This window comes from Capricornis sumatraensis, chromosome 6 (assembly GCF_032405125.1).
Source record: "Capricornis sumatraensis isolate serow.1 chromosome 6, serow.2, whole genome shotgun sequence".
Taxonomy (NCBI): Eukaryota; Metazoa; Chordata; class Mammalia; order Artiodactyla; family Bovidae; genus Capricornis; species Capricornis sumatraensis.
In genome coordinates this window covers 29,982,380-30,010,021 of record NC_091074.1, presented here as the reverse complement: position 1 = coordinate 30,010,021, position 27,642 = coordinate 29,982,380, and the positions used below count along the sequence as shown (strand labels likewise).

General features: G+C 36.7%; 1 protein-coding gene across 1 annotated transcript; it reads left to right on the top strand.

Annotated features, from left to right (window-relative positions):
• The first annotated feature begins 22,634 nt into the window (after positions 1-22,634).
• Positions 22,635-27,328, top strand: DMRTA1 (DMRT like family A1). Its single transcript, XM_068973521.1, has 2 exons — positions 22,635-23,277; positions 26,481-27,328. The coding sequence occupies exons 1-2, from the start codon at positions 22,635-22,637 to the stop codon at positions 27,326-27,328; spliced, it is 1,491 nt and encodes a 496-aa protein (XP_068829622.1).
• Positions 27,329-27,642: the final 314 nt, after the last annotated feature.

Below are 27,642 nucleotides of genomic sequence, written 5' to 3'. Positions count from 1 at the left end.
GTCAGACACGACTGAGCAACTGAACTGAACTGAACTGAACTGAATGGTTCTAGTGATCTTCCCCACTTTCTTCAATGTAAGTCTGAATTTGACAATAAGGAGTTCAAGATTGAGCCACCGTCAGCTCCCAGTCTTGTTTTTACTGGCTGTATAGAGCTTCTCCATCTTTGGCTGCAAAGAATATAATCGATCTGATTTTGGCGTTGACCATCTGGTGATGTCCATGTGTAGAGTCTTCTCTTGTGTTGTTGGAAGAGGGTATTTGCTATGACCGATGTGTTCTCTTGGCAAATCTCTACTAGCCTTTGTCCTGCTTCATTCTGTATTCCAAGGCCAAATTTGCCGGTTACTCCAGGTGTTTCTTGACTTCCTACTTTTGCATTTCAGTCCCCTATAATGAAAAGCACATCTTTTTGGGGTGTTAGTTCTAAAAGGTCTTGTAGGTCTTCATAGAACCATTCAACTTCAGCTTCTTCAGCGTTACTGCGGCCATAGACTTGGATTACTGTGATATTGAATGGTTTGCCTTGGAAACGAACAGAAATCATTCTGTCATTTTTGAGATTACATCCAAGTAGTGCATTTTGGACTCTTTTGTTGACCATGATGGCTACTCCATTTCTTCTAAGGGATTCCTGCACACAGTAGTAGATATAATGGTTATCTGAGTTAAATTCACCCATTCCAGTCCTTAGTTCACTGATTCCTAGAATGTCGACGTTCACTCTTGCCATCTCCTGTTTGACTACTTCCAATTTGCCTTGATTCATGGACCTAACTTTCCAGGTTCCTATGAAATATTGCTCTTTACAGCATCATACCTTGCTTCTATCACCAGTCGCAGCCACAACTGGGTATTGTTTTTTCTTTAGCTCCATCCCTTCATTCTTTCTGGAATTATTTCTCCACTGATCTCCAGTAACAATTTTGGCACCTACCAAATAGGGGAGTTCCTCTTTCAGTATCCTATCATTTTGCCTTTTCATACTGTTCATGGTGTTCTCAAGGCAAGAATACTGAAGTGGTTTGCCCTTCCCTTCTCCAGTGGACCACATTCTGTCAGACCTCTCCACCTTGACCCGCTGTCTTGGGTGGCCCCACATGGCATTGCTTAGTTTCACTGAGTTAGACAAGGCTGTGGTCCACGTGATTAGATTGACTGGTTTTCTGTGATTATGGTTTGTATGTCTGCCCTCTGATGCCTCTTGCAACACCTACTGTCTTACTTGCGTTTCTTTTACCTTGGACGTGGGGTATCTCTTCACAGCTGCTCCAGCAAAGCGCAACCGCTGCTCCTTACCTTGGACGAGGAGTATATTCTCACAGCTGCCCCTACTGACCTTGGACGTGGAGTAGCTCCTCTCAGCCTTTCTGCGCCTGCGCAGCCACTGCTCCTTGGACGTGGGGTAGCTCCTCTCAGCCGCCGCCCCTGTCCTGGGGCATGGGGTAGTTCCCCCTGGCTGCCGCCCCTGACCTCAGGCGTGGGTAGCTCCTCCCAGCCACACTTCGGCATGGTCCTTCACAGCTGGTGTGCTTCAGTGACAAGATCTTGATCTTGGACTTCCTGTTTCCAGACGATGGGGAAATAACTTCCTATTGCTTAAGACACCCCTTCTCTGGTAATTTGAAAATCCCATTGACGGAGGAGCCTGGTTGGCTACTGTCCATGGGGTCGCAAAGAGTTGGACTCGACTGAACGACTTTCACTTCACTTCACTTCTGTGGTAGTTTGTCACAGCAGAGCTAGCAAAGTAATACATAATTCTTTTCCTAGGATTCAGATAGAAATGATCCTCCCCTTACCTCTATAATTCCAAATTGTTTACTCAGCTATTAAAAAGAACACATTTGGATCAGTTCTAATGAGGTGGATGAAACTGAAACCTATTATACAGAGTGAAGTAAGTCAGAAAGAAAAACACCAATACAGTACATTAACACATATGTATGAAATTAAGAGAGATGGTAACCATGACCCTATATGCGAGACAGCAAAAGAGACACAGATATAAAGAGCAGACTTTTGGACTCTGTGGGAGAAGATGAGGGTGGGATGATTTATTTGAGAGAACAGCTTTGAAATATGTATACTACCATATGTGAAACAGATGACCAGTCCAAGTTCGATGCATGAAACAGGGCACTCAAAGCTGGTGCACTGGGAAAACCCTGAGGGATGGGATGGGGAGGAAAGTGGGAGGGTTGTTCAGGACGGGAGACACACATACACCCATGGCTAATTTGCATCAATGTATGGCAAAAACCACTACAATATTGTAAAGTAATTAGCCTCCAATTAAAATAAATTAATTAATTAAAAAATAAACCACTACATATCTGAATCCATAAGGAATTATTTATAGTCTTAAAATCTGTATCCATAAAAATGAAAATAAATATATTTAATTCCATCTTCAAAAGCTAAAAAATTAAAAATAAAATTATAAAAAAGTTTGACATAGTGCCTGAACAACAGCAACATGTCTATAAGACTTCAAGCAATAAAACACCATAGAGTGCTCAAGCAATAGAGCACCATAGTTAATATTTTTAATACTAATTTACTCACATATTTATTCATGTACTCAATGGACATTCAGTGAGCACATACTGTATATTAAGACCTGTGTTTCAAGGCACAGATAATTTAAAAATTAAATAGAGAAGAACTTTGAAAGAACTTAAAGTTTCTCCCAATTACAGGAAGATAGCCTGTAAATGAGAACATATTTTTCTATTAATATGTAGAATTATGTGACTACAGAATCAGAATTGTTTAGCTGCTTCTGGATTTCTGATAGAAACTTGGTGCATTCAAGATGTGATGTCACCACGTTGCTAAGATCCTAATCTATCAATATCTTTACATGATGCTTCCACAACCTTCCAACAAATGGTTAATTCTCTCTTCCTTTTCTTCAACCTAATGATAGTAGAATTTATGGGCAGGGTAATACTAGGAGTAAAAAGTAGGTAATTCATCCTTAATTTTTCAAGAATCTTCCCCCCACCCCATTTTTTTTTTTTTTTGCTAAAATCAATGAAGATATCTTGGCTTTTGACTGTGTCCTCCTTTTTCAAATAGTTTTTCATTGTTCTCATAAACATTCATTCTCCCAGTTATTTTATTGACTTTCTGGGTGTTCTTTCTTTTGCCCATTGTCTGAAAACCAATGTTTCCTTTATCTTTGTTTTGTGTCAAGCGGTAGGGTAAACCAGTCCTTGTTATTCAATCAAGGAGGGAAGCAGAAGTTTGAGTAGTCTTTTAAAGTATCAAAAACAATTATATTGACATTGAATAAACATTCAAAATGAATGTATGGTTGGCTCTCCATATCCCTGGGTTTCACATATGTGAATCTAGGAATTCAACCAACCAGGGATTGATCTGGAGTTGATTGATTCCCCAGATGGAAGATAGGTGGATAAAGAGGGCCAACTGTATTCATCGTACTACATCCTTTCATATAAGGGACTTGAGCATTTGTGGGTTTTGGTCTCTGCAAGGGATCCTGGAAGTGATCCCTTGCAGATACCAAGGGATGACTATGTTTATTTTTATAGCTATTCCAGCTTTCTTTTATTGGTGTTAGCACAGTGTATCATTCTTCATCTTTTTACTCTTTATCTATGCTGTTGTGAAGTCACTTCAGTCATGTCCAACTCTGTGCGACCCCATAGACGGCAGCCCACCAGGCTCCCCCGTCCCTGGAATTCTCCAGGCAAGAACACTGGAGTGGGTTGCCATTTCCTTCTCCAATGCATGAAAGTGAAAAGTCAAAGTGAAGTCACTCAGTCATGTCCGACCCTCAGCGACCCCATGGACTGCAGCCTTCCAGGCTCCTCCTTCCATGGGATTTTCCAGGCAAGAGTACTGGAGTGAGGTGCCATTGCCTTCTCTGACTCTTTATCTATATTTGTCTTTATATTTAAAGTGGATTTCTTTTTTAAAATTAATTAATTTTTGGTCACACCATACAGCATGTGGAATCTTAGTTCCCTGACCAGGATTTGAACCCATGCCCCCTGCAGTGGAAACACAGAGTCTTAACCACTGTACTACCAGGGAAGTCCCTAAGGTGGACTTCTTGTAGAAAATATATGATTGGCTCTTGTGTTTTGATCCAATATAATAATCTGTCTTTTTTTGGGGGTGTATTTAGACCATTGACATTTAAAGTGATTTCCTGATATAGTTGGATTAATATCTGCCATATTTGGTAATGTTTTCTATGTATGACTCTTGTTTTTTGTTCCTGTTTTATCTTGTACTAGTTTTGGCCTTTTGTGATTTTAAATAAAAATTTTATGATGCCAGTTTCTTTCCTTCCTAAGCATAGTCATTTAACTTTTTAAACAACATTAGAAGATGGTTTCCATAGTTTGCAATATACATTTATAATAAATCCAAGTCACTTTCAAGTAACAGTATACCACTTCAGGGTATTTCAGATACCTTCTAATAACACAATATTCCTAATTCCTCCTTCTTATTAACCTTGAATCATTGCTGTCATTCATTTTGCTTATATATAGGCTCCAATAGTCAGATACATTGCTGCTATTATTATTTTGAACAAATTCAGTTCAGTTCAGTTCAGTTCAGTCACAGTTGTGTCCTACTCTTTGCGACACCATGAATCACAGCACGCCAGGCCTCCCTGTCCATTACCAACTCCCGGAGTTCACTCAGACTCACGTCCATCGAGTCAGTGATGCCATCCAGCCATTTCATCCTCGGTCGTCCCCTTCTCCTCCTGCCCCCAATCCCTCCCAGCATCAGAGTGTTTTCCAATGAGTCAACTCTTCGCATGAGGTGGCCAAAGTACTGGACTTTCAGCTTTAGCATCATTCCTTCCAAAGAAATCCAAGGGCTGATCTCCTTCAGAATGGACTGGTTGGATCTCGTTGCAGTCCAAGGGACTCTCAAGAGTCTTCCCCAACACCACAGTTCAAAAGCATCAATTCTTTGGTGCTCAGCCTTCTTCACAGTCCAACTCTCACATCCATACATGACCACTGGAAAAACCATAGCCTTGACTAGACGGACCTTAGTCGGCAAAGAAATGTCTCTGCTTTTCAATATGCTATCTAGGTTGGTCATAACTTTTCTTCCAAGGAGTAAGCGTCTTTTAATTTCATGGCTGCAATCACCATCTGCAGTGATTTTGGAGCCCCCAAAATAAAGTCTGACACTGTTGCAACTGTTTCCCCATCTCTTTCCCATGAAGTGATGGGACTTGGATGCCATGATCTTTGTTTTCTGAATGTTGAGCTTTAAGCCAACTTTTTCACTCTCCTCTTTCACTTTCATCAAGAGGCTTTTTAGTTCCTCTTCACTTTCTACCATAAGGGTGGTGTCATCAGCATATCTGAGGTTATTGATATTTCTCCCAGCAATCTTGATTCCAGCTTGTGTTTCTTCCAGTCCAGCGTTTGAACAAATTATTACCTGTTAAATCAATTAAATATAAAAAATTATAAACATCCCCTCAATATTTATTTGAGAAAGTTGTTAGTTCTCTTACTCTTTTGAGAGATAATTTTGAAAGATAAAGAGTTCTACGTTTTTTTGTTTTAATTTCAACACTGTAAATATTTCACTCTACTTTCTTCCTGCTTGCTTGCATGCTTTCTGAGAATTTGGGTATAATCCTTATCTTTGCTCTTCTGTATGTAAGTTGTCTTTTTCCTTTGACTTTTTTCAAGATGTTTTCTTTCTTTTTTTCATTTTTTAAAATTTTACTTTATTTTACTTTACAATACTGTATTGGTTTTGCCATACATCAACATGAATCTGCCATGGGTGTACATGAGTTCCCAATCCTGAACCCCCCTCTCACCTTCTTTATCTTTGATTTTCTGCAGTTTGAATATGATGTGTAAGTGTAGGATTGTTTTTGTTTTTGCTTTTGGGGGAGATTTTTGATGTTGTTTTTGCTGTTTTGGCTTTTGTCCTTCTTGATTTTCTAAGCTTCTGGGATCTGTGGTTTAGTCTCTGATGTTAATTTAGGGGAATTCTCAGTCATAACTGCTTCAAATATTTCCTCTCTTCTTTCTCTTTTTTTTTTTTTTCCTGACATTCCCCTTACACATGTTACACACTTAGTTGTTTTTCCACAGTTTTGGATATTCAGTTCCTTTTTTGGGGTCTTTTTTACCCTCTTTGATTTATAGTTTCTATTGACCTATTTCAAACTCAGAGAGTCTTTCCTCAGTCATGTCCAGTCTACTAACAAACCTATCAGAGACATTCTTCATTTCTGTTACAGTGGTTTTGACCTCTCGCATTTCTTTCTTACTCTTTCAATTTCCATTTCTCTCCTTTCATTTCCTATCTGTTCTTGCATGCTGTCTACTTACTTAGCATATTAGTTATAGTTAATTATAGCTAACTTAAATTAAGATTTCCATTCCTAGTCTGATAATCCCAATGTTCCTGCCATATGTGCATCTGATTCTGATGCTTGCTCTGTTTCTTCAAACTGTGTTTTTGCTTTTTAGTATGCTTTGTCATTTTGTGTTGTTTTTTAAAGTCAGACATAATGCATTAGAAAGAAGGAATTATAGTAAATAGGCCTTTGGTAATTTGGTGGTAATGTGCGGGAAGTGTGGAAAGGTTTTATAGTCCTGTAAAATTATGTCTCTGTCTTTGTGTTGTGATCTTCACAGGTGCTTTTCCTCCCTGCCCTGCTTAGGTGAGACAGAATGGCTAAATGATGCTGGAGTGCATATTTCTCTTATCCTAGGTTGATATTCTCTTATCAGGTCTCATATCAGGTTACACTCTGATGTTACCCCAATAGTTTAGGTTCTGCTAAAACAATTTCTCTTGCTGTTCAAACCTTGTGAAGAATAGAATGAATGCTCTGATGTATTTAAATATGGTTACTTCCTCCTCCTGCTGCTGGCAGCATTAGGGGATTTTCCCCTGATAGTCGCTGTTGAGATCCTGGTGGAGCTCCTGGCAGCTGAACTCACAAAAGTGCTGGCCCTTCTGGTGTTTTTAACTCTTATCCTTATCCATGTTGATCCTTCCATAGTTTCTCAGTTACAATTCAGGGTTTTCAACCCTTTACTTCTTCCAGGGAAGGTTCTGTTTCACGGGTTCATGCTCTAGTAAGTTGTGATTCTCCGATTCTACCTGTCTGTCTCTTCGTTGGAGGGGAAGCAGTTTACCCCATGATCTTGTTTCTCTAATGACCCTAAGAAAAGTTTTTGGATTTTTAGTTTGTTCAGCTTTTTATTTGTTAGAGTGGAATGATAACCTCCAACCTCTTTAACAGAATGGAAATCTAGAAGCATCCAAAAGTTTATATAATGAAATGCAGATTATTCATATTTAATGCCCTTCTATGGTGCTGATATTTCTAGTTTTACCAGACTTTTCTCATTTTAGAGAATATGACAAAGAATTATCTGTGTTCCATATAGTGTGAATAGCGTGACTAGCACTCTGTGTGTAATTAAGCCAACGCATATTTTCTGAATGCCTATATGTATCAGGCATGACTCTAGGTATTTTGATATATATATATTATCTCATTTAATATCTATGTAACTCTTCATTTTTACCTGAGAAGGACATCCATTGAGGGAAGTTGTGCTTTTGTTTTCTATTAAGTTTTCTAATGGTGGATGATAGTCAGGTGTGAACTTGGTCTTTTTGACTTATGGTATTCGCAAATAATAATCATCCTTCTCATCTGAGTAGTCTTTCTTCTTTGTTAAAATAGTCACAGTTTTCTTCGACTTTCCAGAGGTAAAAGGATTATCCTGACAACATTTAAATATACTGAAAAGAAATAGAAGATTGTCACAAAATTCCAACATCTTTTAATGATTTTTAGAATGAGGAATTATAAGACTACAAAAAATAAGTTATAAATATTATTTCTCTAAAATTATATTAATGGCTGAGCACCTTGAGACACAACTATCAATATTATTCTACACTCATTCATCCCTAACTAATCTACCTACTTTGCCTCTATTTATTATCCTTAATTACTGAAGAATAAGTTACTATATTTTTGTTTTAAATTGATATTCCTTCTGTTCTGTATATCTAGTGTGGATGCTTAGAGATTACAGACTAAAGATAGTTTTAGTCTGAGGAGATTAGCAAGAACTGAGAAGAAAAGTTGGAAAGAGAATGTAATCTTCAGTTTTTCAGAAATTATACCAATTTCAATTAAAGTTTAAAAATATAATGTATTAATAGATATTAGAAAAATTTTGATAAATATATTTTTATATAAATATATAAATATAGGTTTATATTAGGTATATAAATATAGGTTTATATTAGGCATTGCACTTTTCTAGACCAAAAATAAGTAATTTTGAAATTGACAGATTGTAATTGTAAAAAAAATATCACTCAGTAAATCTACAAAATAGTAATAGTTAAAAGTCAGTTAGTTCAGTTGCTCAGTCATGTCCGACTTTTTGCGACCCCATGAACCACAGCATGCCAGGCCTCCCTGTCCCCCACCAACTCCCAGTGTTTACCCAAACTCATGTCCATTGAGTTGGTGATGCCATCCAACCATCTCATCCTCTGTCGTCCCCTTCTCCTCCTGCCCTCAATCCCTCCCAGCATCAGGGTCTTTTCAAATGAGTCAGCTCTTTGCATCAGGTGGCCAAAGTATTGGAGTTTCAATTTCAACATCAGTCCTTCCAATGAACACCCAGGACTGATCTCCTTTAGGATGGACTGGTTGGATCTCCTTGCAATCCAAGGGACTCACATGAGTCTTCTCCAACACCACAGTTCAAAAGCATCGATTCCTCAGCACTCAGCCTTCTTCACAGTCCAACTCTCACATCCATACATGACTATTGGAAAAACCATAGCCTTGACTAGTGACGGATGTTTGTTGACAAAGTAATGTCTCTGCTTTTTAATATGCTGTCTAGGTTGGTCATAGCTTTCCTTCCAAGGACTAAGCGTCTTCTAATTTCATGGCTGCAATCACCATCTGCAGTGATTTTGGAGCCCCAAATATAAAGTCTGCCACTGTTTCCACTGTTTCCCCACCTATTTGCCATGAAGTGATGGATCCGGATGCCATGATCTTAGTTTTCTGGATGTTGAACTTTAAGTTAAAAGAGGCTACTGCTATTAGTTTTATCCTGGTATTACTACTATTCCTATTGAATTTATGAGAATTAAATATAATTGTTGTAAAGCAAAAGATTTAGGTAGCCAGCATAATTCTGTTATCATAATGTCTATCACACTTTGTTGAAATCTCCATGAGTTCTGAGGAGTCTTATTCAGAAGACTTTACTTAAGGAAGATTCTTTTGATACTTATAATCTGATGGTTGAGAGTCTAGAGACTCAAAATAGGAACATTTTTTCTCGTCCTAGACTTTGTCCTAAGCTGTGAACTAGAAGCTGTGCTTTTCTAGCATCAATATGATTTCACTACATATTTATTGATACAGTTTGTTGATACAATTTGTTGATACATTTGTTGATACACCTTAACTTGCCTTCCTTCCATAATAACCTTAAATGAACAAGAGGGTGTAGTAGAAACAGAAAGAACTTTGGTATAAGGCAAATCTGGATTTATATATCAACTTTCTACATTTGTTCTTTCAAAATAGCAGGCATGATAACTATCTCACAGGAATGTTATGGGGATTAAATGAGATGCTATAACTAAACTATCTAGCATGGTTATTAGCACAAAATAAAAATTGAATAAATTAATGGAAATTTATACAAAAAGGCAGCCATCTTAAGCAGAGTCAAGAGTTAAAGAGCATGTAAAGAAATAAAACAAACAGTTTGAGAAAGACAATATCAAACATTTTGACTTTAAAAACAGTGCTTGAAATACTTATTGCCAAACTCAGGATAAAAAGTTTGCTTTAATCTAAAGCATAAAAAGAGCAATTTGAGAACTAGCCTCAGGGAGGGCAAAGGTTCTCCCTTATCCCTGAGTCTTAGTCCAAATTTTGGCACATTGATGTTATACAAACACTTGAATAAACTCTTAGAGGTTAGAAAGGAAAAACAGCTGCATTATAAAAAATAGCTATTATATGTTTGTTAATCGTGGGAAAATTTTATAAGTTGTTTTGACAAACAATAATGGGATCAATTCTAAGACTATACCTCTTGCCCATAGAGCAATGTAACAAGCTTTCTCACTTAACACATTTAGATGTGACTTACAAAACATCTTCAGACTGTTGTATCCTTGAGAGTGAGTACACCAGTCAGCTCTCCCCTTATGAGATAACTTTCTGCAAGGAATGGTTCCCCCAAAGCGTTTATACTGATGTCAGACTCTGCCCAGGCCTCTCCCAATCAATGACTATTAACAGACCATTTCTGATTGAAGGATTCCTATAACCAGCAGGCTTTTCTATGGGGATCTCTACTGGCCTAACAGAAACATTCTCAGACTTACAGTACAGTGTAAGGCTTTTCCTATGATCTTCCTTCCCCTTCTCTGTTTGCAGGTGTCATATATCATGGTCACTTTTGTAGTGAAATGAAGTGTTCTACATAATCCCCTAAAATGATCTCATTTGCCTATGAGACTTGTCATACCTTGGTCCCTTTTAGGCCTTTTCTATTTCTCTAATACATGTTTACTGATTATCTATTCCATGATCAATGCACTGAGACCAACAGAGGGAAACAAAACTACCCTGTTTCCCATTCTTTTGGGAAGGGGGTTTGGATAATTATAATCAAACAAGTGAACTATACCAGGCTTGTATGTGAAAAAAGAAGAGTTGAGGAATGAGCAAATAAGATGAGAAGAAATAGAGAAGTAGGATAAAAAATATGGAAGTCAAGAGAAGGAAATTTTAAGTACATGGAACTATGCTGAATATTGCCAAGATGAAGAGGAGGAAATGACAACCCACTCCAGTATTCTTGCCTGGAGAATCCTGTGGACAGAGAAGCCTGGCTGACTACAGTCCATGGGGTTGCAAAGAGTCAGACATGACTGAGCAGTGGAAATATATTTGAATTGTCCCCACTTAATAGTTAGTGGTCTTTCCAGGTGGCGCTGGTGGTAAAGAACCCATCTGCCAATGCAGGAGACAGAAGAGATGTGAGTTCAATCCCTGGGTAGAGAAGATCCCCTGGAGGAGGGCATGGCAAACCACTCCAATATTCTTGCCTGAAGAATCCTGTGGACAGAGAACCTGAAGGGCTATAGTTCATAGGGTTGCAAAGAGTAGGACACGACTGAAGTAACTTAGCACGCATGCATGCACTTAGTTGTTAAACATTTCTCAATTCAGTGAAAAATTTGAAGACGTTGTAAGAAGAAAATGATTTCAGGAATATGAATTATCATAATTGAATCAAAATGGCTTGGAGATATTGCTTTTTTTGGCTTTATTTTCTCATCCTGTTACAGAACACTGTTTTTGTTAAAACATGAATATAGATACTATGAATTGAAATCTATTAATAGAGAAAACTAATCAAAGTCACTTTGAACTCTTAAGATTCTGTAGTTCTGCATTCATTTCCTCCCATAGTAGACTCTAGAGACTTCAGAGACTTGGTTTTAGTTTTGTAGATTTGCTTTATGAATCAGGAGGTTTTACACTGATATCAGCATAGAACCATAGAATTTTAAACTTGTAAGAGACTATGGTTTTTCCAGTGGTCATGTATGGATTTGAGAGTTGGACTGTGAAGAAAGCTGAGTGCCGAAGAATTGATGCTTTTGAACTGTGGTGCTGGAGAAGACTCTTGCAAGTCCCTTGGACTGCAAGGAGATCCAACCAGTCCATCCTAAAGGAGACTAGTCCTGGGTATTCATTGGAGGGACTGATGCTGAGGCTGAAACTCCAATACTTTGGCCACCTCATGCGAAGAGTTGACTCATTGGAAAAGACCCTGATGTTGAGAGGGATTGGGGGCAGAAGGAGAAGGGGACGGCAGAGGATGAGATGGCTGGATGGCATCACCAACTCGATGCACGTTGAGTTTGGGTGAACTCTGGGTGTTGGTGATGGACAGGGAGGCCTGGAGTGCTGCAATTTATGGGGTCACAAAGAGTTGGACATGACTGAGCAACTGAACTGAACTGAACTGGAGACTAGTAATCCTTTATGGTGATCAGTCTAAAAGAGGGCTTGAAATGCTATGTAAAATTGTGTTTACATGTGCATATGTTTAGATTCTCATAGATTTTACCTGATTCTTAAAGTAACTACAGGGGGAAAAAGCATCTAAAACTACATTTTATAGAGGAGAAAAGTCAGTGCCTTAGGAACCAAGACCTTTCCCTAAATCATACAAAACTTTAGTGGGAGCAATTTGTATTATGATGTTCATTTCATTCTGAAGTCCATAAACTCAAACCAGGCATATTAAGACTTTTTTTTAAAAAGGATTTAAAGTCATTTGTCAGGCTCAGTGTGTCTGCTGCATGACTCTACTGTACTATTAGGTGCTTTGGCAGAGTTTTAATTTTTTAATGAGAAAAGTTCAAAAAGTAAAGGGAAATATCTTTGCCTTACTGGAAAAAATAAAGAAAGGCTATTAAAATGAAGTTTATCAAATTAGGTGTTGAGAGGAAAGGCATTTTGCATTGCACTAACACCAAGCTAACATTATCAGTACAACCTGAGAAGTGAACTATGTCCATTCTTTCTCTCTTTTTCTATTTCAGAAGTGAATAGACATCTTGATAGGGCCCAGCTGCTATTTCCATTGACTTAATGAGTTTCTTAGTGCACCCCATTGTTACTCAGTATTAAAGAAACATATGGCACATTTAACTCTTAACTATGGATTTATTTGACTTTTTAATTGTGTATTTTCCACCTGTGACTCTGTAGATTCTTTAAGAAATCATATGTGTATATATATAATATATATATGATTATATAAACATTCCAGTTGTGCTATTCAAGTGAGTATATGAATGAAATAGCTTTTTCTTCCTAAATGTTTCAATAACTGTATGTTCTAGAAGAAAAAAACCTAAAAACAACATAAAACCCCTTATTTTAAAGCAATTGTGAATGTTTAAGACTTTTTGTAAAATAACAAAAATATAGAAAAAAAGTACAACAAAAGATTTAAATCAGTACGTTGATCAACTAGGCAGGATATCCTGAAAGAATTGCACTAATGTCCTATTTAAACATGGGCATTCTTTCAAAGATTTTGGGTCAGTAAAAAATGTCTTAAGAACAGAACTGCAATCAGTGAGGGATTCAGGAAAATGGGAGGATAACATGAATAAATAGATAGGTTTCTTTATTTTTATTCTTGCAATGATTTTCTTGAATCTCATTTGATAATGAATCTCAAGTTATAAGTCTTCACATAAATCTTAATACACCATTATAGATGACTAATTAGAGCTCAACATGAGAATTAAGTCATTCCCTCAGGCCACCTGAAAGAGCCCAATGTTAACTGCATTATGGCAGTGGGTTTTGATGTGCAGCTATTATTTTCCAAGCTTTGACTTTGAAGACATTGATCAAAAACTGCCACCTCCTACCATGTACAATAGCCCTGTCATTAGGCCTGACAACACCTCATAACAACCACCTTATGCTCACAAAGAAATGAATTTCAAAACTAAAAGATGTGAATGGCTAGGAGCCAAGGAGGAACTGATTTACTGAATTTACCTCTTATTTAGAATCCTTATTGTGAATGGAAACCATTTTCTTACTCACACAGCTTTTTAATTGGGATACTTGTAATGAAAGCTCCAGAAGACAGACACTGGCACGCAAAGATAGGAAAAAAAGCCAACATGTATAACACCTTTCAAAGTTAATTTCATCATATTTTATAACAGTAATGAACAAAAAACTATTTTCTAGATCCTGTGGCAATTTCTCACGAAGAAAAGGATATTTGAGGAAATGACTTACATTTCTTATTTGTGTTCAATCAGTGGAATATAGTAGAAACTAATTCATTAAAATGTATCTTATAAAAAAAGTTAACTATTTTTCTTTCCAAAAGGGCATATATGAACTTCTCTTTGTCAATTTTTATTTTATGAAACATTTAATTTTTTTCCCTAATAGTGAATGGTAAGGTCTCAGAATAGTTACCTTAAAGGGAAAAGACCTCCTTTGAACTGAATATCAGGTCTTGACAGGAGTAAAATTTAGTATCTAGTCTGACTTTAGTGGTGCTTGAGAATGAAAGGAAAACATGTTTCAAATTTCTAATGGCAGAAATAAATAGCAAGATTTTTTTCTTGATTTCATCTTATTGTTATTTACATGGTAAGATGTGAGAAAGAAAGTGAAGAGTGATAAAAATTCCATCATCAAACTTTGCTAAAGATTTGTAAACTATGGAATTTTGAATTTCTCTCTCTTTTAAATTTCATACCCTCTTTTTAACTGGAACTGTTATTAACTGAAAGAATGGATATAGTTTCAAGATTGCTCATGTCTTAGCCAATAAGCACCTCTTCTGAGTAACCATATCATGAAAAATTGTACTTAATAGATTGCTTTGTGAGTCTCTGTTACAGTGGGAATTTGCCTAACTTCTGGGGAGAAGCATGAATGTAAAGGAGTCTGAATATTAGAGTATTTTGAGGACATATACTTTTTAAAACTATAAATTTTTTTCATTTGTAAAACCAGGATAATATAGTTGACCTCAATAAGTTGATTATGAGAATTAAATGATATAATATGTATAAAGCCTATGTATATGTATAATATATGTATATGTATATGTATAGTACATGACACAAAATAACCAGCTCTTAAAGAGTAGCTATAAGGACAGAGAGCTTCTTCATATACTGAAGATCCTTTAAGGTAATAGCATTTTATGAAGAATCTTTTTCACTAATGACTTGGTTTAATTAATTTACCTAAGATGCAATTTTTAATTCAACTTCTTATTAAAATGCTTTACCTTTTAATATATGCTATTCATTCTGTTATGATCTTTAGCAGCCATGTAAAGGGCTTTCACATGTTTCTGAGTGAAGCAGACAGTCTTTAAACTGACTGTGTAAAAGACTGAACTGTGATAAAATGTTTCATATACATTAATTTATAAAGGTGGATTCTATTCAGTGTAACACAAGTCACAAAGCTGATCTCAATGCCCGAGCATGAATTTCCTTTAAATATCTTGTGAGTTAAAAAGCAAAACAAGAGTTTCATAAGTTCTGAGCCCTATTTACACAGTAGGCTTAGATTGATTAGAATAAACTAAAGAAAGAACATAGTTTTGAACACCTGCTTACGCAATTAACCACAATGGCACCAAGATTTCTATTTAGTCTTTAAGTCAATAGCACTCCTTTATAAAGAATTGCTTAAATCAGCTAGTTCACAAAAGGTGTGTAATTTATTTAAAGAACCATCAGGGTATGTTATAATGATTGGAACTTTTGCCATGCTTTGCTTCAGTTCCCCTCAGTCATACTCAACAAGGGATCTGCAAAATGGTGATTATCTTTCTATGAACTGAAACCTTGTAGAATTATTTTCCTAATGGAACTCTGAGTTGTCATTGTTATTACAGGAGAAAGTGGCATCAATTACCTAGTTTGAAAAAACACGTCCTTTAAAAGAAAAAAATATATATGGGATAATGATAACATAAACTTCATATTAGAATTCAAATTCATATTTCAGGAAAAAAGTTAGTAGTATAAGTCAAAAGTTTAAAAAATATCCACAACCTTTAATTTTCTACTTTCATTTATAGGAATTTATTCTAAAGAGATAATTTATAATATAAAAAAATTTTAAAGTTCACATACTCATACCTTTCTTATTTAAAACGGGAAGTGAAAAATTATAAATGTTCTTTATTAGAATAATTGTTATTATTGTATGACTAAATAATGGAAATTATGACTGCTAGAGCTCACAAAAGCTATGGAAATTATATCACAAAGTTAAATTAAAATGTTATATATACGGTAAATATTATCATAACCTTTTCTAATCTTAAAAGATTATAAGCAAATGCTTATAATTGATGTTAATTCATCACATTCATAAGCAATTACGTGTTCTTAGATTGAAACATTTTAAAAAATGCTGGAATACAGTTACAGTGAGCATGAAAGTATAAGTTTCATAAGACTTTTTCTTTAATAAAAAAGTCATAAAGTACTTTATTTAATATTAAACAAAAGTACAGAAAACACAGTAAACTGTAAATGATACTTGAAATCATACTCCACTTTATATAAACACCATGGAGCTAAAACCAAAAAATATTACTATTTAGTGTACTGGAAATAGTTCTCAAAAATTTCAGAATATGAAGGAAAAGTAATGTGATATTAGTTCTTGTTCAGCCATCTGACAAATAAGTCTTGTGGCATCCAATCTTTATTTATTTTCCAAGATGTATTGTTTACTTTGTTGGGGGGATTTAGAAATGGATATAGAAAAAAAATAGATACTTCTCTGTTCCCTGCCTTTGTTAGTTTCTTGATTTCTTGATTCCACATAAGCATCCTCAACTGGTATGAAAAGGGTTATAAAGCAATAAGAGAAAATATGTTCTACTCACTTTTATAGTCCTTGTCCATTTGATAGTGAGGGAAAAATGTATATGTGTATATGATCTTCAACTGGATTCTTGCTATCTGAGAGCAAGGGATCAGAGATGACATCCTCCAAGGAAGTCCTATTTCCTAAGATGTACAATGCTGTGGTGGGTTACAGCTCTAGGGTAATGAGTTAGCTCTATCCAGCTCTAGGGTACTCTCAGAAGGGAGCATTTGCTGGTAGATATTGGTTTTGGGGGGGAGTGACAATTTTTGGCCAATGATGTATATCACCAAATACGTTCATCTTTTCTCCAATACTCCAGGCAAGACAGTCCGAGAAGAGGCCTATTATTTCTTCCCGGACTTGGGCTGCCTACCCATTTGATGGGTCATAGTCCAAGGTCTGAAATTTGTCACTCTAACAAACTGTAGCCTCTCACTCATGGTAATGCTCAGTTGACTTTTGAGAAAGAGAAGAGCAGTTCAAACTCTCCCTCAAAACCCACAAAAATGACATTAGCATACCAATATGGACATCCCTGGTGGCTTAGATGGTAAAGCATCTGCCTACAATGTGGGAGACCCGGGTTCAATCCCTGGGTTGGGAAGATCTCTTGGAGAAGGAAATGGTAATCCACTCCAGTGTTCTTGCCTGAAAAATCCCATGGATGGAGGAACCTGGTAGGATACAGTCCATGGAGACTCGAAGAGTCGGACACAACTGAACAACTTCATTTTCAGTTTCTTTCATGCCTCTCAGAGGGCTTCCCAGGTAGCACTAATGGTAAAGAACCTGCCTGCCAATGCTGGAGACACAAAAGACATGGGTTCAATCCCTGAATCGGGAAGATCCCCTGGAGCAGGAAATGGCACCACACACTCCAGTATTCTTGCCTGGATAATTCCATGGACAGAGCAACCTGGCAAGCTATAGTCCATGGGGTTGCAAAGAGTTGGACGCAACTGAGCACATAGCACACATGGCTCTGGGAAGCCGTGGAGTGGTTGGGCTATATAAGGTGTGTTCACATGTATCCTGAAGCATGGAGTAAATTATGCACAGAAGAATAAGCGATTTAAAAGCCTTTCCTTCCAAATCCATAGTCTTCTTGCCAGAACCTTCTAGCTAAACTAAGCATATCCTCTTTAACTTTCCTTTACTGCCAGTTAGCACAAGATGCTTTATAAGACAAGAGATGCTTTGACTGAGGCCATAGTTGGGGTAGTAATGAGGTTCTTCAGAGACAAAGAACATTAATGAGAAATAACTTCAGACTGGAATTGACAGATGAAGGGACCCATAGACTTGGAAATATCCTTGTAAATGACAGTGTTTTCAGTTGCCAATGGGAAAAGTGAAGCTGACTGGGTTAGTCTTGCCTAAGATCTTATAGCTTAGTTACTACCAGAGCCAGGTCTGTTTTTACAGTTGCTGATTCACACTTACACTCCTCTGTGCTGAGTAGTAGGTATAGTGAACCAACAAAAAATGGCAGTTGACTATAGGAGTTTAGAGTGAATGAGGAATTGGAATAAAAATCAATAATAATTTAAAAAGGAGAGGCATAGATGTTTTCGAGTTTGGGAGAAATTCAGTTTATTAGCTTCCCTTCCTTCTGATTTGCCACTATGTTTCCTACTTATTAGTCATTTTTTCTTTTACTTTATTTAGAATAAATTTGTAAATGACATATCTGTGATACTTGTATGCAGTTTAATTAAAAATAAGCTTTTTTTTTTCTCATCACCTTTTCACTTGGTGAAACTGTTACCACTGCTAAATTGCAGCTGTTAACATCTTCTTAATTTAAAAGAATAGTTACAATATTAAGTTGCTGTTAGATGCAGTAAAAAGCAGGGGAGGGGAATGTATATATAATTTAAGAGAGAGTACAAAGTACTATTGTGAGAGAAGAAGAGATTCAGGCTTTCCAGTGTATTTGAGAAGAAATACAACTTTTAAAATCATTGCTCTAGCTTTGGGTGATAAGATTAGGATTGTCTTTGCTCAGAAAGTTATTTTATTCCATTCTTCTTCCAGAAGTAACAAGGAGTTTTATTTTTTATAACAGCTTTATAAGAGTATAATTGATATACAATAAGCTGGACATATTTATTATATACAAATGGTGTTTTTATGTATGTTTACACAAGTAAAGTCATTATCACAATTGAAATAATTAATATATTTATCATCTCCAAAAGTTTTCTTTTGATCCTTTGTAATCCCTAATGCCCATCTTTCACTGCCGCTCCATAACCATTTCCAGGAACTGCTGATGTGCTTAATGTGACTATAAATATCAAGGATTTTATATAAATCACATCATATATAGTATATTCTCATTTTTGTATTTCTCTCAGAATAATTATTTTTAGATTCATTCATGTCATAGCATGTATCAATGTACTTTAGTTTGTTCTATTATATGATTATACCAACTATTGATAAACATTAGGGTTTTTCCAATTTGCATCTATATGAATAAAGCTAATATGAATTTTTTTTAATGAACATTTGCTTTATTTCTCTTGAATTGATACCTAGGAGTGGAATATAATGATTGGATCATATAATATGAGCATGTTTAACTTTTTAAGAAATTGTCAACTGGTCTGCAAAGTGATTATACTATTTTACATTTCCATAAGCAGTATTTGAAAGTTCTAGTTATCCACATTCTCATCAATACTTGATATGGTTAATCTTTCGAATTTTAGCCATTCTTTCTAATAGATGTATAATGGTACTTCATGGTAAGTTTAATATGCATTTTCTTAGTGACTAATGGTGTCCAACATCTTTTGTTGTGCTTATTTGCCACCCATATGTCTTCCCTGGTGACATGTCTGTTTGTTCAAATCACTTAAAATATTTTTTTCTTACTGAGTTTTGAAATTTCTTTATACATTCTGTATATGTCCTGTAACAGATGTATGTATTACAACTATTTTCTCTCAGTTTCTTAATAGTGCCTCTTGAAGAAGAAATGTATTTAATTTTGATAAAGTAAAATTTATTGATTTGTTCTTTTTATGAATATTTTTGGTGTTGTAGATAAGAAATCCTTTGCAAAACCAGGATCACAAAGGTGTTCTCCTGTGTTACATGATTTTATGACTTATATTTAGGTCTGTGATCCATTTTGAGTATATATTTATAACTATAAGGTACAGATCAAAGGTAAACATTTTTTTTTTTTTGCACACAGATGTCAAATTTTTGGGCAGAATTTGTTGAGAAAAAACTGTCCTTTCTCCACTGAGTTGTCTTTACACCTTTGTCTAAAATTAGTTGTCTATTTTTGGGTGAGTCTTTTCTAAAACTGTCTATTCTGCCATATTGGTTGATTTTTCTATCTTTTTACCACTAATGCACTGTTTTTATTATTATAACTTCATAATAATTCTTGAAGTAAGATATTGTTAGCCTTGCAACTTTATTTATCCCTTTTTCTTCAAAGATGTTTTGGTTATTCCAGGTCTTTCCTTGGCATTTCAAAATGAATTTTGGAACAGGTTTGACAATTTCTACTAGAAAAGTCTGCTGGAATTTTGACTGAAGTTGAATTTATCTATAGATCAATTTAGGTAGAACTATCTTAAGAATGTTGAGTCTTCTGACCCATGGAAATGGTCTCTCTCTCAATTTATTTCAATTTCCACTATTTAAGGTTTGTTTTTAGTCTTTCACACATTTTGTCATTTTCCATTTCAATAGACACACATTTTATTTAAATATGTTTACTTTAAAAATTATTTTCACTTATCTGGATGAAAATCAATATCACTTGCCATAACTGGAAGATAACTGAAAATCAAATAAAAAAAGAAAAATAGTGTTAAATTCCAGGTAAATAGTGTTACTTGTTGAGGTGCTTTTAATTTTTTTAAAGTATAATTGATAAGATTTAACAAATGATAGTCATATTTATACCAAGCTGAGCATTTTCTTTTATGTAATCAAGATCACTAAAAAATAGTAGAAAAAAGGAATTGTTTTCTCCCTAGGCAATTCACTGTGCTTTAATGATCCATATAGCATTGAAAACTCATTACTCATACATTTGATGTGAGTTCCACAATAGGGGAATAAATAGCTTTTAGGCAGGAGTGGCTTGAGCAAAGATATAGAAGTCTGAGAAAATTGGGTATTGTAGATTCCACAGAGGTTAGGAATAGAACTCTGGGAATAGATTCCCAGAGTGGCAGTTCTAAACCTTGGTTATATATAATCTTCACCTTGAGAGTTTAAAAGAGCGCAAAAAGAATCAGAATACTTGGTTTAGAGTATTTATATAAGTTCCCTGCTGCTGCTGCTAAGTCGCTTCAGTCATGTCCGACTCTGTGCGACCCCATAGACAGCAGCCCACCAGGCTCCTCCGTCCCTGGGATTCTCCAGGCAAGAACACTGGAGTGGGTTGCCATTTCCTTCTCCAATGCATGCAAATGAAAAGTGAAAGTGAAGTCGCTCAGTCGTGCCAGACTCTTAGCAACCCCATGAACTGCAGCCTACCAGGCTCCTCCGTCCATGGGATTTTCCAGGCAAGAGCACTGGAGTGGGGTGCCACTGCCTTCTCCATAGTTACCTAGGTAGTTCTAATACTTAGGAAGGGTAGGGAAGTTCTATGATAGAATATCAGGATGCCTATATGGGAGGATGGTAATGGTGGTGTTGGTGTGAAGTGGGCCAATAAGAGAAAGCCCATATAGATTAGCAATGTCTTCCCTGGATGTCAGTAGGTGGAATGGTAAAAATTTCATTATTACTTGCTATCTTAGTACTAGAATATGAATTGCCTGTTAAGGCAGTTGAATATTACCTTGAAAAACTGATAGAACCCTGACTCTCTTTTCCATTAAGGAACACACTCATGACTTTCCTGCTTTATTTTTTATTTTTTTTACTTTCCTACTTTAAATTGTCTTTTGGTTTAAAAGCAATATGATATTTTCTTTTAATTAAAGGCATTAAGTGCATATTTTAGGTGTGCAATTAATAATAGCATGTTTAAAGAATGGTCTAGATGACCCTCCCCAACACTTTACAATAGAAATGTGAAGTATTTTTAAAAGTTTTAACACAATTGCTACCTATAAGTAGTTATAGATAAGAAATTCATTAGGGTTTCTTTGGATGATAATATTTCAAAATATGACATATAGAATCCAAATTTGCATCTCTAAATAAACAGATGCATGAGAAGATTCTGAACGTGAAATCAGGTCCCTTAAATACTTATCCACCGTTCTGACGCAGCCCTAAGGCCCTAAAATAAGGTATCTTTCAGGTGTGGGTAATATTTGCAGCTTGTTTGTGCTTTCTTATTAATATTGACTGTGCTACCAATCTAAGCTGGAGAAGGAAATGACAACCCACTTCAGTATTCTTGCCTGGAAAATCCAATGGGCAGGGGAGCCCGGCAGGCTATACAATCCACGGGGTCGCAAAAAGTCGGACGCGACTGAGCGACTGAGCACCACACACCATTAAACACTTCATCTGGGAAAAGGAAAGAAACGGAGAACTCCATGTTCAAATCTTCAGTCTTTCGTAGGAGGAGCTAGGAACTGGGGAAAGAACTTCAAATCTTGCTTAATTTACGAAGCACAAAGAGGCATGGGGAGGGAGAGAAGATTATCTTACAAAAATGAAAAAAATACATTGAGGAATTCATGGAGAAGCAAGTGGGAGAAAAGGGCTTTTGTGTGTGTGTGAAGGGGCAATTTCTTGTGTCTCCCACCGCCCCTCCTCCCAGACAGTCAGGTCCCGCCGCGGCCCTCCCTCCCCCGTTGCAGCCCTTGGCCAGTAGATCCAGTGGGCGGGGTAGCCTCTGCAGTCTTGCCGTCTCTTGCTTCCGAAGGCGAAGGCGCGCGGAGAACAAGGCATTAACTTAGCGCCCTGGGACTCTAAGAGGCTCAGTGGACTTCTGCGCCTCTTAGAGTCTCCAGCTCTGGGAAGCGGTTTCCCCAGTTCATCGCGGGAATTGTGTCAGACTTTGTCGGTGTGGGGGTGGTAGGCAGAGGGACCAAGGCGGGCCCTCTACGCTCCCGCATCCCAGCAGGGTTAGCTGCGGACAGCGCACTCTTCTGTTGCGACTCCTCCCTCACCAGACACTTCTCGGAAATGGAGCAGTCACAGTGTGGCAGTAGAGACCGCAGCCGCAGCGGCCCACTCCACCTGGCCCCGGGACTGCTGGTAGCGGCCCCTCCGCCCCCGTCTCCGGCGTTAGCGGTACCCCCGGGGATACCTGTTCCTCCAACTTTCCTGCGCCCGTCCAGCCTCTTTCTGAGGGCAGCCTCCAGCGCGGGAAGTGGAGGCTGCCCGCCGCCTGCCGAACTGGAAAGAGGGGTGGGCGCTGTGGCCGGTGGCTACCCACGGACACCCAAGTGCGCCCGTTGTCGCAACCACGGAGTGGTGTCAGCCCTCAAGGGCCACAAGCGCTTCTGTCGCTGGCGGGACTGCGCGTGTGCCAAGTGCACCCTGATCGCCGAGCGCCAGCGTGTCATGGCCGCACAGGTGGCGCTGCGCAGACAGCAGGCCCAAGAGGAGAGCGAGGCTCGGGGGCTGCAAAGGCTTCTGTACCCTGGACCCTCAGGGCCAGGGGGTCGGTCATCCGGAGGCAGCAGCAGAACGGAGACTTCCCAGACGACCTCAAGCGGCCCTGCAACGGTCCCTGCTCTGGGACTGAGTGCCCCGAGACAGGCTAGTGGTCTGGCGACCCCTGTTTTCGAAATTTTCCAGCCAGATTATATAGAGGAAAAACAAGGTGAGTAGACTTAATTTGCTCTTTGCAAAAGAAAAATGGTTGTTTTGGAGGAAGAAAAAAATCTTTGAAATAAACAGCCATGGCATGGAGGAGGGCGAGAAAGAACTTAAAAGAAGCATTTAAGTTCTGGGAAACTGCTTAGAGACCTATCACATTCACTTCCATGGGGCTTTCTGTCCCCTTAGGTGATAGGATACATGAAAAAATGAAGTGCCAGTGATCAGTTGGGGAACTCATTCTAGGAATGCAGTTTGTGCCCAAATTTCTCTGCTAGAGGAGACGAACTTAGAGCAAAGATTGAGTGAAAAACAGTGAAAGAAACTGCATTGAGCTTGCTCTGTATTTTTTTTTTTTTTTTTTAGCTGTAAAACCAGGGTTAATGTGATCTTGCATGGAAAACTCACTTGTGGTTGGGAGTACAGTCTTTACCTGTGGGACAGACCAACTAGAAGTGGGAAAGAGACTGAAATCTACCAAACCATTTTTACTCTTTAAACGTTTTTAAGCGTTCCACCTCTTTTGTTCAGCTGCTTTTTAGCCTCCAACAGTGTAGAAAACTCTAACATTTCAAGTTTTACCTCTTCTCATAGGAAAGAAATTTAGGTCTTCTAAATTTAGGTTTGTAAAACCATTGATATGAATTTCAAAGTCCAAGAATTTCTTATCTTTGGGGATTTTAACCTTAGAGATTTCTTATCCAATAAGTTTTAATTTTTTTCTCTTATTTATTGACTGCAAATTGCCTTCACCCTCTATGTCAGGTAAAAAGATTTCTTTTTTTGACGAGGGTTATCCCAAATTAACCTTTCATGCTAACATAAATCTTACTGTATTTTAGCAAATTTCATAATTCTACAGTAGGTCATACTTGCACGAAAATGTCATTTTGGTGTTTTTGTATAAATCCAACATAGGTTGAATCATACGAAATTAAAATATAATGATGTATTGTTATTAATTAGAAAACTTCCCTGAATTGTGAAAATTGCAGCTCTTAACAGATCACAGCATTTACTTTCGAAAAAGACTCTTTCTCTACTTAAATAAGACATATATGATTTTGTTTTCACCTATGTCGCTTTTTGTCCATGTTCTAGTTTGTGTCAGTGGACAAACTAGTTTAAACATTTCTCATCAAAAATCAAGGTGGGCTGAAGAATAAAGTTGTTAAGCAAAACTGCTATGAAAAGAAGCAAAAATTAAAATTCTGCAAACTAAATTGACAGTGAGATCTGACTGGCAACCTTCTGCTAGGCATTGACTTATGTGATTTTTTTGAGGGGGTGATGTTTTATAGATCATTTATTTTATTGTTTGCCTCAGTTGACCTCTTTTTTTTGAAAAGACACTTCTAAATTAACTGCCTTCTCTTATACAATATCCATGAGCTGTAGTAAACTAGTGTATTTATTCATTAGACAAACAGTGGTTCAGAGGTGAATAAGATTTTCCTACACAAAAGAATATTATATTCAAAAGAAGGAAAACTATATGTGTCCTAAAACTACAGTATAATACATAGCATACAATGATAAAAATCAGCTATAGGAGTTGAGAGAAAAGAAATGACATAAGGATATTGCAGTATTTTAAAGACAGCTTATTTTCTAGACAGTCTGATGCCATCAGTATTTCATTACATTATATTGTGTTTTATGCATAAATTACTATAGAGGTAAAAATTACTATAGAGATGAAATTGTGATAACCTTACATGTTCAAGGGGTCATATGTAGTGAATCATATTTATAAATAAAATGGAGCGGCAGACCAAGGCCAATCTATCTCTATATCATTAGATGACTTTTATTATTTTATTTAAAGGTGAAAATTCTAGAGTCTTTGTGATTTTGCAGAAGCAACACGTTTTTTGTTTGTCATGTTTGATGTAATGACAGCATTTTCATTCTCAATGTGTTAAATTGTACACATTTAATTTTATAAAGCAAACTGTAGATATTAGCTTAGAATATAGGACTGCTCTTTGAGAAAACATAAGAGCATTGCAAATCATTGCTATAGGTCATATGTGTTTTGTTACATTCATAAATCTTGTTTGAAGAGAAAGTTTGACAGTAAAACTTAGTGCCTCATTGACAGTTTACTGTTTCTAGTGGAAATAGAGAAACTCCATCTAAGAGTAAATGTAAATCAAAATAAAAATTATTTATTATTGTTTTCCTGGCATTAGCCTTGCAAAAAGTATTTAAAGATAATCTTGTTTTATTAATATTCATATGTTCAACATATTGAGATAGAAAATCAGATTTTTCTGTGAAACTGTTTTTGGAACATTTCCCTTAATATTGAAAGGGAGTTGTGAGTTAAGGCAAATGACTAATGTTTTTTACAAGATACTTTGAAAATATATACATATTCCGGTAGTGAAAAGAGTGCTGTAAATTATTTTCTTTTAGAAACAATTTGATTATAAACTCATTTACTGATATTCCCTAGAGATTTAATGAGAAAGTCCATATTTTACAGAGGATTATGAAAAATATCAACTGTCTATTGTGTCTCACATAAAATGAAATATACAAGCTCTGATATGATTTGAGATTGGTATAGCAGTTGTCATTATTGGTTTATATTTGAAAGGAAATGAAAAATCCTGCTATTTTTTCACATTATTCAGGTACCTTAGTTGGAACCTGAAATGTGAGTAAAAAACCAGTTTTTGAAATTTAGCATTAGTGATTAAATAGAATGTTCATTTAAATAGTAAGATTGTTCTTTTTTTTTCTGATTTCTTATCTGAACAATTGTTTTGTTTAGTGCTTTTTGCATATTGTCACTGTAGGAAAAAAGCCCTCATGTGGATAACAACAAAACGTGGGTAACACTTATGAAAATTTTGAATTGCTAAATGGGGCAAATAATATAAAATATTGGTGTTAACAGTTTGAGGGTAACAATAGATTTCACCTTCTGATTCCTAAATAACTACAGCATTTGTATATTATAGAACTTTGTGATCCTGAAATGACATGATAAATTGCATTTTCCCACTATTGCAACACCTGCATTTTCAAATGATATTTAACATTTTTTGTTCATTAACGTCTTTTACAGTGAATAATAAGTATTATTAATATACTATGAGTAAACAAGTTATTTTATCCAGCATTAATTAAAAGTGGGCAGTACTTTCTTCTTGGAAGTTTTCCCTTTATTTCATACCTTTTTTTCCTCTTCCCCAGGACAAAAGGAGAGTAAATGTGACTCCTGCCAGAGTGGACAAGAAGAACTGGGGTCTAAATCCCATCAGTTTACCCTGAGATCATCTCCTAAGTCTAATGATGTTGCTGGAAAACAAAACATCAGGTCATCTATTTCAGAAAACCCAAACAAGGATGATAGCATTCAGTCTCTTCATCCTGGGGAGCAGTCAGAAGGGGAAGAGAGTCCCAGGTCCCTGTCATCTTCTGATTTGGAATCAGGAAATGAAAGTGAGTGGGCCAAAGACTTCACTGATTCTACAGCCAGCCATCCCACTGTGTCCTCTAGACCAAGAGACCCTCTTGATATCCTTACCAAGATTTTCCCAAGTTACAGACGCAGCAGGCTAGAAGGCATTCTGCAGCTCTGCAAAGGGGATGTGGTCCAAGCTATTGAAGAGATCCTAAATGGAAAAGAACAGAAACCAGACACCAGAGACCTAGCAAATTCAGGAGCATTGGAAAACACGGCTTTTCCGAGAGTTTCGAATTTTAGTTTAGCTGGGATTGGTTTTGGAACTCTAGGAAATAAATCAGCTTTCTCTCCCCTTCACACTACTTCTGCTTCTTATGGAGGTGATTCAAGTCTCTACAGCTTAAATCCTAGACTGGGTATCAGTCCATTTCGACTGGCATATTCCTCTCCAGGCAGAGCGCTGTCTGGTTTCGTGTCTCCCTATCTGACTCCTGGGTTGGTACCAGCATTGCCTTGTAGGCCAGCTTTGGATTATGCTTTTTCAGGAATGATTAGGGATTCTTCTTACCTTCCCATCAAAGACTCAGTAACTGGTGGCAGACTGTATTCCAGGCCAAATCAGAGCAACCTATAATGCATCTGCCTACCTCCCTTTCTGGAGTATTTCTAGAAGCATGCACTATAACCCACATACCCACATCTATTAATATGTTCACTATGTACGGGAATGGATTATCAGTCTTTAAAAATGCTATTTTTTTTACAAGCAGTATAATAGATTTGAGATCTAAAGACTCTTCTTTAGCATTTATTAAGTGAAAGAAACATTTTAACATCACATGTGCCTTGAATAAAACCATTTCAGGAAATATTTTTACTTTAATGAATTTTCTTCCTAAGATATCAGTTGTAAATTCATAATTTAAAACTATACTTGTTTTTAGTTCA

What these genes read in the sequence shown, in the direction of transcription:
- DMRTA1 (XM_068973521.1), top strand. Translation starts at nt 22,635, where the DNA reads ATGGAGCAGTCACAGTGTGGCAGTAGAGACCGCAGCCGCAGCGGCCCA. An exon ending in TTATATAGAGGAAAAACAAG is followed by an intron (nt 23,278 to 26,480) that starts GTGAGTAGACTT and finishes CCTCTTCCCCAG; the next exon opens with GACAAAAGGAGAGTAAATGT.